The sequence below is a fragment of the Quercus lobata genome, chromosome 3 (assembly GCF_001633185.2).
Source record: "Quercus lobata isolate SW786 chromosome 3, ValleyOak3.0 Primary Assembly, whole genome shotgun sequence".
Taxonomy (NCBI): Eukaryota; Viridiplantae; Streptophyta; class Magnoliopsida; order Fagales; family Fagaceae; genus Quercus; species Quercus lobata.
The window spans coordinates 61135867-61150419 of NC_044906.1; the positions used below are offsets into that span (position 1 = coordinate 61135867).

At 33.2% G+C, this 14553-nt stretch overlaps 1 protein-coding gene across 2 annotated transcripts; it reads right to left on the minus strand.

Moving 5' to 3' along the window:
• Window positions 1-1623: 1623 nt before the first annotated feature.
• Window positions 1624-13652, minus strand: LOC115978938 (protein BONZAI 3-like). Of its 2 annotated transcripts, XM_031100862.1 has the most exons (16): window positions 13271-13652; window positions 10385-10432; window positions 8974-9122; window positions 8806-8854; window positions 7831-7887; window positions 6147-6326; window positions 5918-6052; window positions 5741-5802; window positions 5522-5618; window positions 5312-5426; window positions 5105-5181; window positions 4342-4479; window positions 3443-3607; window positions 3141-3254; window positions 2911-3007; window positions 1624-2304 (listed from the first exon to the last, which is right to left on the minus strand). In XM_031100862.1, exons 1-16 carry the CDS (start codon window positions 13436-13438, stop codon window positions 2186-2188), a joined length of 1770 nt encoding a protein of 589 aa, XP_030956722.1. In that variant the 5' UTR covers window positions 13439-13652; the 3' UTR covers window positions 1624-2185. The 2 variants fall into 2 exon arrangements, with proteins under 2 accessions (XP_030956722.1, XP_030956724.1); XM_031100864.1 differs by lacking the exon at window positions 10385-10432 and having other exon boundaries at window positions 13271-13651.
• Between the last annotated feature and the right edge of the window lie 901 nt (window positions 13653-14553).

Below are 14553 nucleotides of genomic sequence, written 5' to 3' on the forward strand. Positions count from 1 at the left end.
GCTCTTCCATGACCAAGACGCATTTTTCACAGGTTCAGCCCAAAGCCAATTTCCTCTTACTCTGTATTTTGCTTTTAGAACTTGAGTTCACTGGTTATCTTTGTTATTCAAAATCCACCAGGCCAGCTTAGATAACAATGCTATATTAAAATCAAGAAAATACCTGAAACCCAGGCATAGGATCTAAATACGCCTAGCTCTAGAACTAGTGAATTACAGTTGTTTGCACATTGGGATTTTGTCACTTACCCCACTAGGATTAGTCTGAAACCTCTATCTTATCTTATTCTGCAAAGGTCTTCAGTCATAGTCAGGTTTCTAGTGAAACAGTGGACTTCAGCTATGGGTGCAACAATTTTCTTCTTAAATATAAACCGCATTTTAATCATAATCAGATCTAGAATCTTTCTCTAGGAAAGTTATCTAGGCTTGTAACTTGGTACTGCTTATTTGCATAAACAACTTGATAATATGGTCATGAATCACTTGTACTAAGCACATGAAAGAATCAGTTAAAAAGCTCTTCCTACTTATAGCAGTGTCCTATTTTTGCTGAAGATCACCTAATTTCATGCAATTAGGACCTCTTCTGTATTGTTTCAAGATGTAATTTATATTTAGACAGAGATGGAAAGCACAGGCTACACATTTACACGAACAGGAGGATTATTATAGGACTTCAAAAATAGGACCTCTGCACCCAGATAAATACTAGAAAAGATGCAGTAAATGAAATTTTTAAGAAATAATATACATAAATTGCCTATCCGAATCTTTTTAAGATTGTAGTCAAAGAAGTCAGATAATTTTTAACATTGGCAAGGAGATAAATTATTGCATGGATCATCTTTGAATAACGAAGAAGAAACCACGAAAAGGACATAAGTTAAAAGGGTGGTGCTCAAAGCATGGTGCTTTTAACTAGCTGTCTAGAAGGAATCGTACAATTTATTTGTAATTTTCCTTGATTCTGAAAATTTGATATATATTATGGAATGTTAATTGTACTAATTTTCTTATTATATAAGCATATCGATTCAAACAAGAAATTAAAATATACATCAAGGTTCTAACATAATCCATTACCAACCAAAATCCATAATCAACTATACATGTCACAAAATTTAACACTTTAACAGCCCTAAAACTCCTTACACCCAGCTCAAAAGTCACTCAAGAATTCCAAATTTTCAAACCCTACCCAAAATATTTGGATAATATCCAAACCCTACCCAATTACCTTCTACCCATTATGAACTAGGTATTACCTAGAACAATTGGATTGGGTAGGGTTGGATATCCATTACCCAATGGGTATGGCCATCCCTACTTTGCCCAAACCATGATCCAGTGACATATTATCATATTTATGTGTAAGAGTATTCACATCAAGTGGCACTCAAGAGAGTCATCATATGGTAGACATTGTGGAATTCACAAAACATTTGAAATCATTCAAAAAAAGAATCCTTTACATTCTTTGAAATATAAAAATTGAAGCATTTCTAAAAACAAAATAATACAATGTAACAAGGCTTTTTGGAGGAATGTCACCATACAACACTCACACAACACAAATAGTGAAATACTTCAACAGCAGTACATTATTCCTTTTGTTAACAGCTTCCCAATTAGATATTGATTTAATCTAAAAATCTTTGTACTCCTCACAATGTAGTGACATTCGATAAAGATAATTGAACCTAGATCCTTATTTAGGGCCAAAAACGGCTACACCAAAAATTATCGCCAGATCACATACACGTGAGCCTACAACATGACAACACCTTCCTTACGGATGGGTGCTACAAATCCTTGTGAAAGTCCTACTCCATGGAACTAGCATGTAGACCAAAAGACACTTTCTCCTTGCAAAACTAACTCCTTTTTCATTGCTTTGTTTACTTAAAATATAGGTTGAACTTGAATAAAGTTTAAATTCTACCTATACAAGATAAAGATTTTTTTTTTTTTTTGGGTTAAAAAATCTGTACATTTTCTTTAGGATGATATAAAGAAATTCTTTCAGGAAATTCAACTTGTTAGTGGTTCATACCTAAAAAATTTGTTTATAGAGAGCTCCTCTAAGGTAAGTTAACTTGTGATTGGTTCAGACCTAAATTTTTTCAATTGATGTAAGCAAAATCAGAATATTTATAAATCTTGTGTACTTGGTAAATGTTAGTCAAGTAGAAGTTGAGGCTGCATGGAGAGGGCTTGGCTTGATATCTCTACTCCGCATGTACGTCAAAAACTGTCCAGGTAGCTCTTCCAATAGAGCCTGAACCACAGAAATCTGCCCACCTGTACAAACCACAGCTAATTTGTTAGATGAAACACAATGAAGAAGCTCAGGCCAAATAACGAACAAGTACAAGAAGTTGAAAAAGGATATGATCAATTCCAATTGATAAAACAGATAAAAGAATCAAACAGATGATAAAAAAGTCAAGAGGGAAGATCATAGAAATGGTTTTAAGGTTGCAAGGGAGCCAAGCAGTTTTAGAATTTGTAGGGCTTGGTCAAGCTTGGTCCGGTCAGGCTTAGCAAATCAGCTTGCTGAGCACACATTTGCACTAAATTAAAACCATGATCTCATTTTCTAACTATAACATGTCTAATGAGTACAGACAATCTAGCCAAAAATTGTGGATCAAAACAACAATGGCAACGGCAATCCGTGCAACGTTTTTGTTAAACACAGTTTCAAAGTTCACACACACCCTTTTGTCCTTCCATCACCCCACCGATCAATAGTTATCTGACTGGCAGAACTAACCAAATGTTCATTCCATTTTTTCTAGAATAATTATCTAACTGGGATAGTTTTGAATACTAAATTACAGTTAGTGGATTCTTTTAGATATAACCACAAAAATTTTGTACAGACAAGTGCCATCATGTACTCACTATGCACATCTCGCATTGGAACAAACTGCACGATGTCACGTGTAGCCACACGACCCGTAGAGCTCTCTAACCGTCTTCCATTGTCAGCATCAAGAACCTGCCCAAAAATTAAGATACATTACAGTCATTCAAGCGAAAATTTTAAAAGCTAAAATTCCACCATTTTTACTGGATAATTAAAATAATGCATAAAAGGGTATAAAAGACATCAACTTAGGAAAACATTATACCTCCATTTCTCTAAAATCTGCACCTCCCACTCCAACAATAAGGATAGATAGAGGCAAATCGGATGCCCTGACCAGAGCATCTTTTGTTTCTTGCAGGTCTGTAACGACTCCATCCTAGAAAGATGACAATTTTTATTGAATGATTAATTGAAAAATTAATTTAAAGAGGCATCAAATAAAGACAAAGTTCTCTTTACGAGAGCTTTGTGTATAAATCATGTGTACAAAAAGTGTCTCATCTGCTTCAATAAAAATAGTAATTTATCACAAACAAAATAAATTTGATTCAACATTCTCTTTACCGTTATAATGAGCAAGACAAAGTACTTGCTGCTGTTGTATGAGATGGATTGGCCAGCAATTTGTGCAGCTGTGTTAATCACTGGGCCAAATAAAGTGGGTCCTGCCAAGGCAACATTATGGAGAGCCCTTGCATAAGCAGCCATGATGCCTTCAACTCCTTCAACCTATTAATAAATAAAATAATTTGATTAATTCATCTATTAAAAAGAAAGAAACAGAGAAAGAAACTGGATGTTGCATAAGAGTATGAAATGCAGTGTTTAGAAATATATGAACAACTTATACTCAATAGTTATTAACTTACAAAGAATGATATGAATCCTATGGTACCATTTACTTGTAATCCTTTACAACAGACATTTAATCTTATGATGCAAACCATATAATGTTCCAAATTTTATTAGGTGAGATAACTCAATCTATTTAATTTGCACCGTTCTCATGGACTTCTTTTTAAGGGCATCTGAGACTTTATCAAACCTTTTGATGATAAAATTAATGTATTTGGGGATTTTGAATGTATTTTTGTTTGTTGTAAATAGGGTTTAGGACCTTTCGTGTTTGGTTGAAAATGTTTGTGATTTAGAGGTAATAGAAGAAGGTAAAACATCAATGGTGACAGACCCAGGTTTCAAATGCTATTCAACAGAATTATAAATAAATAATTGATTATATTTGAGAAAAAGAAAGGAAATATGAGATAATAACAGTAAAAATAAGAAGACATGGATAAGCATAAATTTCACTTTTATAAAAATTAAGGGGTTTCCAATAAAAATTGCAAGAGGATTACAGAGAAAGCGAGAGAGTTGTGTGAAAACAGTTAGGCAATATGCCAGCCAAGTCGGATTCTTCAAAGATTAAGCAAACAGAGCATTACAAAGTCAGCTCCTCTCACCTCAAAGGCACCTGTACTTCCATTCAAGTTAAAACAATGTGATGTGGTACCATCAATTGTTCTTCCTCCAAAGCCCCAAGCAGGAAAGCGCCTATTGGAATCATAAAACTGAATGACCTCCCCAACCTCCATTATAGCCTGCAAGTTTTCTTAATTTAGCATACAATGACTTCATCAATCAATGAAGACTTATTTTAAGTATATGCAAACAGAAGAACCCTAACAAAAATTTCAAAACAAAGAAACTTTTTTTACAGAATCCACAATCTCAGACATGTTCCATGTATGGTTTTTTTTTTTTTTTTTTTTTAAATTTCTCTAACATGTTCTGCGTTTAGTTGAGAGTAAAAGAACCTGCAACCTTGATATGAAAAACAAGTTGCTTGATCATATTGAGTCATGACAGACAAAAGATAGCTGCTTGATCATATAGACATTGCTATCAACAAATTCAATGTAAAAGTTATTTTTTCTTTCCCAGGTTGTTTTTGTGCACCTCTTTTTGGACCAATTCAATGTAAAAGCTATTTTTCCTTGTTCTACAAGCAATTTACAGGTTATTTTGTGTCTTTTCTTCTTCTTTTGGTGTGTGTTAGGAAAATATAACTCACGAACCCATACAGGATTAAAACTGTATTGGGGGGGGGGGGGGGGGGGGGGGATCTGTTGTATCTAATGTTTAGAAAAAACACACACACACACACACAAGACACAAAGAAAAGCAACAACCCTATTGAGAGCACTAGAGGATGCACAGTCTTACCTGTTGATAAGAATTCAACCGGCCAGAAGGATCAATGTAGTGTAAAGAATCTGGATTCCAAGGATTTCCATTTGAGGCTAAAGAAAGAGATATTGAACATTCAAAGCATAAATCAGTCATCAGCCAAAACATTTTGAACTAGGAAAAGAGAACCCAAAAAATAAAATAAAAAACTATATAACTCCCCTAGAATGGGATATATTTTACCTGTAAAGTCAACAGCAACCATAAAGTTAAGCTCAAATCCACTGGAAATGTAATCCAGAAAACTGTACTGTTGCTCTTCACAAAATTGATCCACAAACAGTTGTCCCTTCAAAACCTATATTGATAAATTAGTGAGCAATGTAAAAATTTAAACATAAAGATTAACATGAAGTATTTTTAAAAAATATAAATGCAAGTATGAATAAGTACCTTCTCATGACCATGATGAGGAGATGGCAAGGTGAGATTTGCACCACTTCTTTCTATATGAAGTTTTTCCAAGTCTACCATAGACTTCTGGAGCTTACTGATGAGGTAAATTTTAAAATAAATACCTTCTTTTAGTACCAGATACTAAATCGTGAAAACTGAAAAGTGAAAATAAACAAAAACTAAAACTAATCCGGACAACAATAAATTTTAGCTTACCCAATAAGCACATGATTGCCACTGTTATTGAAATCAAAGCACTCGATAATTAATGGGTTATCCTGTAGCAAGTGAAATTGCATATGTCATGTGAGTCTTCATTAATTATCAAAATTACAAAACATCCTATAACCATAATCTAATAGGAAACCAAGAATCAAAAATCGACAAGCATACCTTACTTCCAAACTGCTGTATGCTCAGGCATAGGGGTTTCCAAATTGGATTCAAATTGTCCTTCACCACTTCAGTTTTGCATATTGGAACAGAGCCTCCACTCTCAACAATTCTAGATATTCTTAAGAAAGGATCCTAAAATAAATGAAGAAACTTAAGAAACAAACACAATCAAGAATATGTATGCTTAAACATGAAATTTTAAGGTATCTGCTTTGTGAATACATACACTTTTAGAGAATAGGTCCTTGTTATCCAAGTGGGAACAATGGACTACCATCTCAACACAACTCCTCGAAGAAACTGTTTCCTCTGCATGGATAGTGAGTGCCCCTAAGTTCCTTAAGCTCGTATGCCCATTTTTGTTATTGAGATTTAGGGTTAAACTCCGAGTTTGTTTAGCCACTATCTGCCATGAAAATAGAAAGAGAGAAAATGGATGAAAAACAAACACCAAAGTTTAGTACATGTTGACCAAATCATTCTAAAAGAATTTGAGCCACTAGTTACATTTGAAACATAATTTTTAGGGGAAATTACACTTTGCCCACTTGTAGTTTGCCCGAAAAACATTTTGCTTATCTGTGGTTTAAAAATTGGCACTTTACCCACCTGAAGTTAGCTCTGTTTGTTCCCGTTACCCACCTCAATTAAAAATAAGGATAAATATGTCTCTCTCCTCTCAAAACATTAAAAAAAAAAAAAAAAAAAAAAAAAAAAAACTAAAAAATCAAGGGGAAAGAAATCTAAAAGCTAGGTTTTGTAAAAATTAAAACCTAACTTTTACATCTTCTTTTCATGTATCAACTTTTAGATTTCTATTTTAACACATTAAAAATTTAATTGAACAATTTTTGGAAAAGAGTGTACTCCACAACACTGGATGTTGAGCCATCAGTTTCTGTTCCCATTGAAAGACACCATCAAAAATATCACTTAATCTTTCTTCAGAATCTGCATTCCCAAAGCCCAAGAGCTCAATGTCTTCAGAAAATTGCTGACCACCATCCCCTCCAAATAGCCTCGACTGAGTGGACAATTCCTTCTGATGTCTAAATTCGTCCAATGACTGCTGAGAACCAGCTTCTTGTCCTTGTCAGTGTGATTGTGAGTTGGTAACATGTGGAGCTATGGAGCTACTTCCAATTTTACATCTCTCAAAGGTCAATACCCTAATGCACTTTGAATTGAACAATTTTATACCAAGTGCTACTGTTTCACTCTTTGCTGCCTTGAGTGCCTTTTCTATCTTTCACTCCCCTTATTTTTCCCAGCTTAATAAATTAAATAAAAGTCCTATTTCTAATTTTCTATCACCATTAATACTATAAAATACGCTCTCCCTATCCAAAACATTTTTTTTAGTATTCCGTAAAATTAAGTAATACGATACGTTTTTGTTAAAATAGAAGATTTAAAAGTTGATACATGAAAAAAAGATGTAAAATTTAGATTTTAATTTTTACAAAACCTAGCATTTAGATCTCATTTTCCCTTGATTTTTTAGTTTTTTTATGTTTTGAGAAGAGTGAGACATAAAAGGGTAACAAAAATAAAAATTTACCGTTGTTTTTAACTGAGGTGGGTGACAGAAGCCAAACGGAGCTAACCTCAGGTGGGTAAAGTGCCAATTTTTAAACCACAGGTAGACAAAGTGTTTTTCGGGCAAACCATAGGTGGGCAAAGTGTAATTTCCCCTAATTTTTAACTGCATCAGTGGTAATCTAAACTATGATGCACAAAATCTTAAAATAACATTATAGTGAAGTGGCTCTCACATTTGTCTTTCTACCCTTGAAATTTCTAAGAATAAAACACTCAAAATTAACACAAACTTTTACTCAAATTGCAGCAGCACGATATACATGCTTTATATAATTTCAATGAGCCCAACTAAACCCAAGGCAATATACCTCAGATAGAACACAAGTAGCCTCACCAAGAAATTCTTGATCATTCAATTTTAGCGTCTGCAAGGCAACAGAAATAAACTTTTAAAGTAAAGACTTCATCATCAACTAAATTTGTTAGATTATTCTAGATGAAATGATAACAAATCAAAAATATAATCCTTATAAGTTACCTTCTTTGCTCACATTTGAATATGGTTTAAATTGCCACAATCTTTCAAAAGTATCAATTAATTCATAATTGATATGGTTAACCAATCAAATTTGGTTTTTTGTCAAAAAAATTTGCATTCCACGCTTTGTACAGTTACCAAAATTACAACCATGGAGTAAAAGATTATTAAGAAAATTATAAACATCACCAATATTACATGGAGGGCTTTAGAGTTTAAACTAAATTGCCCTTTACTTTCATTTCTTATTTGTTATATTACTTTTTTCCTGTATCATGGCCAAATTGACAAAAGCAACAAATCCAGTTTAATTATTTTTGAAAGAGCTAAATGCAACACACTGAAAAAAAAAGTTTCATAATAATTTCCAGCAAGTGATTTCCCATACAATTACACCATGCACAGTCACATGTATAGCTACTATCAAAATAATTTTTTCTTGAGATTATCTGAGACATATCACACAATTGGCATCAAACATTTGTTTCTAATTGTTCACTAATTACTTTTATTTCCACTTCAATGTTTTTCACCATGTATTGACAAATTTAGTGCTTAGTATACCTGCAATTTATAGTGTGATCTAGTCAAATCAATACACATTTCACATATTACAAATGTTGATAAGAGTTTTATCTTGCGAAGTGCAATATTCAGAACTTAAAGATTGGCAAAAATGCAACAAGAACACTGAGCATGTACACATTTTTATGTGTAATTTATTAACAATGCAAATAATTGAACATAAGCTACAAAACATGAATTAAAATAATAAATACTTAAAAGAGCTAAAACTGATATATACCTTCACAGGTACATTATGATATTTTGAATCCACATCATATACATGAAATCTGGCGCCAAGAAAAATAAAGGCAAACACAAGCCATCCAGTTAAATTAGAAAATCACTTATAGTAAAACAGGATTTATCTACACAAAGATAAGCACTTAAAGAAATTTGTAAAGCTTACACCAATGGCTGCACAATCTCAAACTGGAATGCAACTGTAACTTTTTCTATCCATGCAGGATTCAAACTATTCAATACAACCTCAGTGCGACCTAACTCCTCTAGTTTTCCATCTCTTTTCTTTGCATACACCACAGCCATTGGATCACTCTGAATGAAATAAAGTATATTTTAGCAAAAAGCATAGTAAGACAAGCCTGATCACGACATGCATGCACGTCATACAAGCACATAAACAAACTACTATGGATTGACAAATTCAAGACCCTCAAATATATGAGAATCATTATCAGAAACAGCCAACATAACAGTTCAGCTTGTTACATATCCAAGAGTATACAAAGAAGTGCTTGTCTGACATAAACACTACTTATGGCACAATTAATTTTGACATATCCAAGGTAGGAACCAAGGACTAGAAGTCATACCCATAGCACAACTCACCCATTTTTACAGGGTTTGAGAGAGGTGATTAGTAGGCAGCCTTATCCCCATTTTTTTGGAGAGGTCGATTTCCTGACTCAAACCCATGAATGCTAGTAAGTTTACATCTGTTATTTAGAGATAGGTAGCTGTACCCAACACTATACTCCCACCCTAGCAATAGGCCGATGATTTGTTTTAAAGCATTTTGCATGTGTTATTTATTAAGCTTGCATATCCTTACTAGCTTAGTTTGATTGGTAAACTAAAAATATGAAAGAGAAAATTTCTCACTTTAGTAGGTGAGTTGTTGTCCTTGACTATCAAAAGGTGTAACAAGTTTAGCTCGAAACAAGTATGTAATGTGTCTTTCTTTTACTTTTAGGTAATAGGCTATTTTTGCTTGTCTCGTTTTGTTTTAGAATGTAGTGTGTAATTTTAGTCTTTCATGTATACTATCTAAGGCTTGGCATTGATTGCAAGAGTATGAAAATGCAAGTGAAATAATAAGCAAGAGTAGAAGTGAAGAGTGATGCGGTGTGTGTAGCAAAGGATATGTAATGTTTTAATTATCAATAAAACTCCTCTTTCATTGAGAACTCCATTGTGTATTTTGCTTGAGTGTGGTGAGACTTATTATGAAGTACTTGATAAGATACTTTCTTCCTAAGTGCAAAATTTATTATTCTGACAAATCTACCCCAACAAGAAATCTCATTTAGATAATAACTTCCCAAACTGTCACATATTAGAAATTTGAAGGGAAGATGAAAACAAAGAAACTCAAATTTCATACTAAAACAAAAGGAGGTTGGATAGTGTTTGGATGATATTTTCATTGGCATATTTCTGTTTAAAAATAAGCTGGAATTTTAAGCTAAAACAAACAAAGCCATAGTAAATTACCAAAATATTAGCAAATTGGAAAATTATAGTATACCCTTAATAAACTCACTATCAAATGTGGTTATATGTATAGAGAGGAATACCTTTGAGGTGATGTCACGGTCAAGCAAGTTAGATGCAGATAGAGATAACTGCAGCATAAAATTGAAACACAAGAATGCATGAATACATAATGAGAAACCAAAAACGGGCAAACCACATAGAATAATATGAAAAGTCATGAAAAACAGAAGAGCCATTAATGTAGATTGAATAACAATTCCAATGGTAATGTACACAAGACTAATGTCCTATCTTGAGTTAAATTATATAAGACAGTATTACTGCTTCGGAGCTTTATAAAATGCCACCCATATATAGTGAAAGGGTGAACCAATGAACTCCACAATACCCATTTGTTAGAGATGAAAAAAAGGTAGGACAACTCATCCTTTTCGAAAATAGAGGCACTTCAATTACTTAAACCTAAATTAAGATAAAATTTCTTTTGATTGACAAGTTACACGCACCGAATTGGTCCTAAAGCGACAACCTTATCCTCTATCCCATTCTTATGAAAGAAGGAAATGCCATTTGAGCCAAAACTCATTGGACTAAAATGAGATTAATACTTCTACTCTTGCATGTTAAAATGCAAATAGTTGCTTCAGAGAGCTTCCTCAGTGTCCAAGTTTACTAATATTTCATAAATATATAGCTTGATTAGCAATTTGCACCACAACATCAAATTTATGAAGTTAGTTACTAATTGAAGTAGATAATTAAAAGACCATCACAAGTTGCTTTTAGGTTTCATGCATTGGCTAGCAATTTTGACATGATAATTATATATACAAGGAAAATTCCAAACTTTTGATCCCAGTAGGACTTGCAACAAAGTATACATCAATAAGAAAAATCAAATAAAAGCATCTAGTGGTCCTGAATATAAGCAAATGAATATAGATATACATTTTTCTACACCACAATAAAAATAATTTTGAATCAATGGTTTTGTCTAATGTTCCATTGTTAAATTGGAACCAAAAAATGGGAATCTTGCTAGTGTTCCCCCCGGGGGAGCATTTTGTAGTGCAACTTTTAGGAGGAGGTCAGGTGGGCTCATTGATGTGGACCTTGGTGGCAACAAGTTACTAACCATACAAAGCATGCAAACACCTACATTTTCAAAAAACCTAACATGCATAGAGAAAAGGTTCCTTGCTGTGAAGCATTGGAACTTGGTGGAAGCCCTACTACACAATCAATTCTCAAATTCTGAGAAATTGTTCATTGGCCAAACAGTGCGCTACATATTGATCACCATATTAAGAACAAAATACAAAGTCAACATTGCCCTGCATGTCCTACATGGTCCACTTATTAAGATAAACTAAGAGCTTGAAAAGAACTAAGGGAAATGAAACTTTTAACACCATTGAAATAGTACAAATCTCCTCCACTATGCAGTGATAATTAATTTATCAAATATGTCTTTGTACACAAAACAGTCAAATGAATAAAAAAAACTGTCATTTTGTTTTAAGTCCAACAATGGAGATTCCAAAAATCTTTTAAGATCAAGTTAAATCCTTGGATTTATTTAAGCAAAAACTATAGCAACAAAAGTAGCATCACTAGTGAACTTTTCCTGAACAATAAATATTTTACTTATAATAAAGATTAACCATATTTATGTTATTATTGTTCTCACTACTATTGTTTTCAAAGAAACATCGATTGTAATAATCAGGTAACGTGTGTGTGTATATACATATATATATATATATATATATATAATTCCTCGATCAAATAACTCTTGTCATGAAATCAGAGACCAAGATCTAGAGCTAGAATCCAATGTAGTTTCTCCCAAAGAATTGTCACACTCTTTTAAGTATGAGACTTTCATCCTAAGTAATCCCTAGGATGCATCTTTCAGGACATGCCAAAGCAATGTCTCATGCTCTAATTCACTGTGGAATTAACCATTATTCAAGATACTTGTGTCTAAAGTTCTACTTGTGTGCCTTGTTTTATTCATTGTATTTCCTCACTTATTTTTCAATGAAGTTATTAACTTATCAAAAAATAAAAAAGATAATTGTATCAAAAGTATAGACTGTATAGTATATCAAAATTTCAGTCCACCTACAATTTGTAGGAAATTATAAACAATCTCAACCCCTGTAATTTTTTTTTCAGCATCCAAAGTCCAAGCTATAATAGCAATTCCCATAAAAAATAATTATAACATCATACTATAATAATTGGTCCCATTGGTTTCTTTTTCTTAAAAAGAAGTACAATTGTAATCTTCACGTCCAGAACTTTTTCTCAACAACCAAACAGAACAATAAGGAATCTTAAAAAATAATTATAATAAGCCATATATGTAAAAAATGTATTTGAAAAAGAGGAATAGATAATGCCCAAATCAACAAAGCAATAAATTCATATATATAAAAGTAGTACCAGCAAGCACTAATACAGTAAACATTAAAATCGACAAAGTTACAAACATAAGGCACACTAAAATCTTTACAAAAAAATAAGAATTCTGGGAGTTTGACCCAATGTGGGGATTAGGAAAACACGAGTAATTCTTTGATATTCCAAGAGCATGATGAATGATACTCCCTTCTCTCACAATCATGATAAGGTCCACTCATTAAATTCATATTAAGGTTCCTCATGAATGTGAGAGGAAAGAGCACGATTTCACCTACTCCGGACCAACTAAGTATTTTCCGAGTGAACATTAAAATATGGTACAGAATTTTGAATGACTATAGGAATTGACCGAATTGGACTGACTTTTGACCCAAATTGGGGTACAGAATAAAGAGTAACACAACCCGTACACATACAAAATATGGTTTTGTGTGTTTATGTAATGGAAAATTTTGATGTACATATAAAAGCATAACGAAATATTGAAAAAGTTTCTGCCTTTGTCTTTTTTGTACTTTGTATTTGACATATATTACCTCGATTTGAGTGAAGAGAGGCTGAATGCCACGAGACCTGAAGAAGAACTCAACGGCGTCGTTGTGTCCGCCATTGTTGTTGTTGGTGGTGGCAATACTGTTGGGCCTCTGTTGGGCCCCACCCACTGCTTGCTTGCCTCCCTCCACATCGGAAAAGCAGTTCCCCATTCTTTCTTTCTTTCTTTCTTTCTTTCTCTCTGAAACTGACTGAAATTAAGAAATCTTATTACGCGTTTGGATGTAACAGACGTAACAGATAAAACGTGATTTGATGAAGTTTCTCCGACCCAGATTGTGAATTGTGGATTGTTATGTAATCTCGATATATATATAGAGAGAGAGAGTATAGGGAAGAACTGTGTTTCTCTCTTGTTTTGATTAGAAACTTTGGAGGGAATTCAACAAGGAGTTTCGTTGCAAAAACCAAATGGATTGAAGCTTCGAAGTTTCTTTTCTGTTGAATACAAATGGTCTTAAGATCCGAACCATGAACTTGCGATGAAATCAATTCCATTCCACGCGTGTTTCCCCAATACAGGGGAAACTTGAAGAGGAGATTTTATTTTATTTTTTTATTTTTTTATTTTTTGAGAATTGAAACAAGGAGAACTTGTAAAGCAGAATCCAACCACAAACACGCTTTTAGCTGTCACACGTACTAGTCATTTTTTTTCTTCCCTACTACTCATAATTTTTTTTTTTTTAAGGGGTACCACTCATAATTTATATTACATAAAACAATTGTTAGGTAAGACACTTAATATATAATATTTATAAAACTGGAGCTTTAAGGGATGGTCTTACTTTAGCTATCCAGTTAGGATGCCAGCATTTGGAGGTTGAATTAGATGCCAAGGTGATTGCGGAGCTTTTGAAGACTAACAGTACTTCTAATAGAAACTATTCTCCTCTTTTGCATGATTGCAGGATGTTGTTAGACCAACTGCAGCAAGTCAGAGTAGTGCACGTGTTAGAGAGGCCAACATGTGTGCAGATTTTCTGGCTAGATGGGGCTGCTGTATGTAAGATGATTTTGTCATTTTTGATCAGCCTCCTACTGTTGAATTTCTCCCTATTTTGTATGCAGATATGTATGGTGTGTCATGTTGTAGGCTGACAAGCCCATCTTTGGTGTCTGTAAACAGTTAGTTGATTATAATATAACCCTTTTAACCAAAAAAAAAAAATTATTTATAAAACTGAGTGAAATTATAATATAAATCTAAGGATATTTTTGAGAGAATAATATATATATGTATGTATGTATGTAAAAGGTTCTTAAA

Coding starts and splice junctions, on each gene's coding strand:
- LOC115978938 (XM_031100862.1), bottom strand. CDS start 13,438: ATGGGGAACTGCTTTTCCGATGTGGAGGGAGGCAAGCAAGCAGTGGGT. Junction 6,327..7,830: donor CTACTTGTGTTCTATCTGAG/GTATATTGCCTT, acceptor TTTTCATGGCAG/ATAGTGGCTAAACAAACTCG. Junction 4,480..5,104: donor GGTTGAATTCTTATCAACAG/GTAAGACTGTGC, acceptor GAAAACTTGCAG/GCTATAATGGAGGTTGGGGA.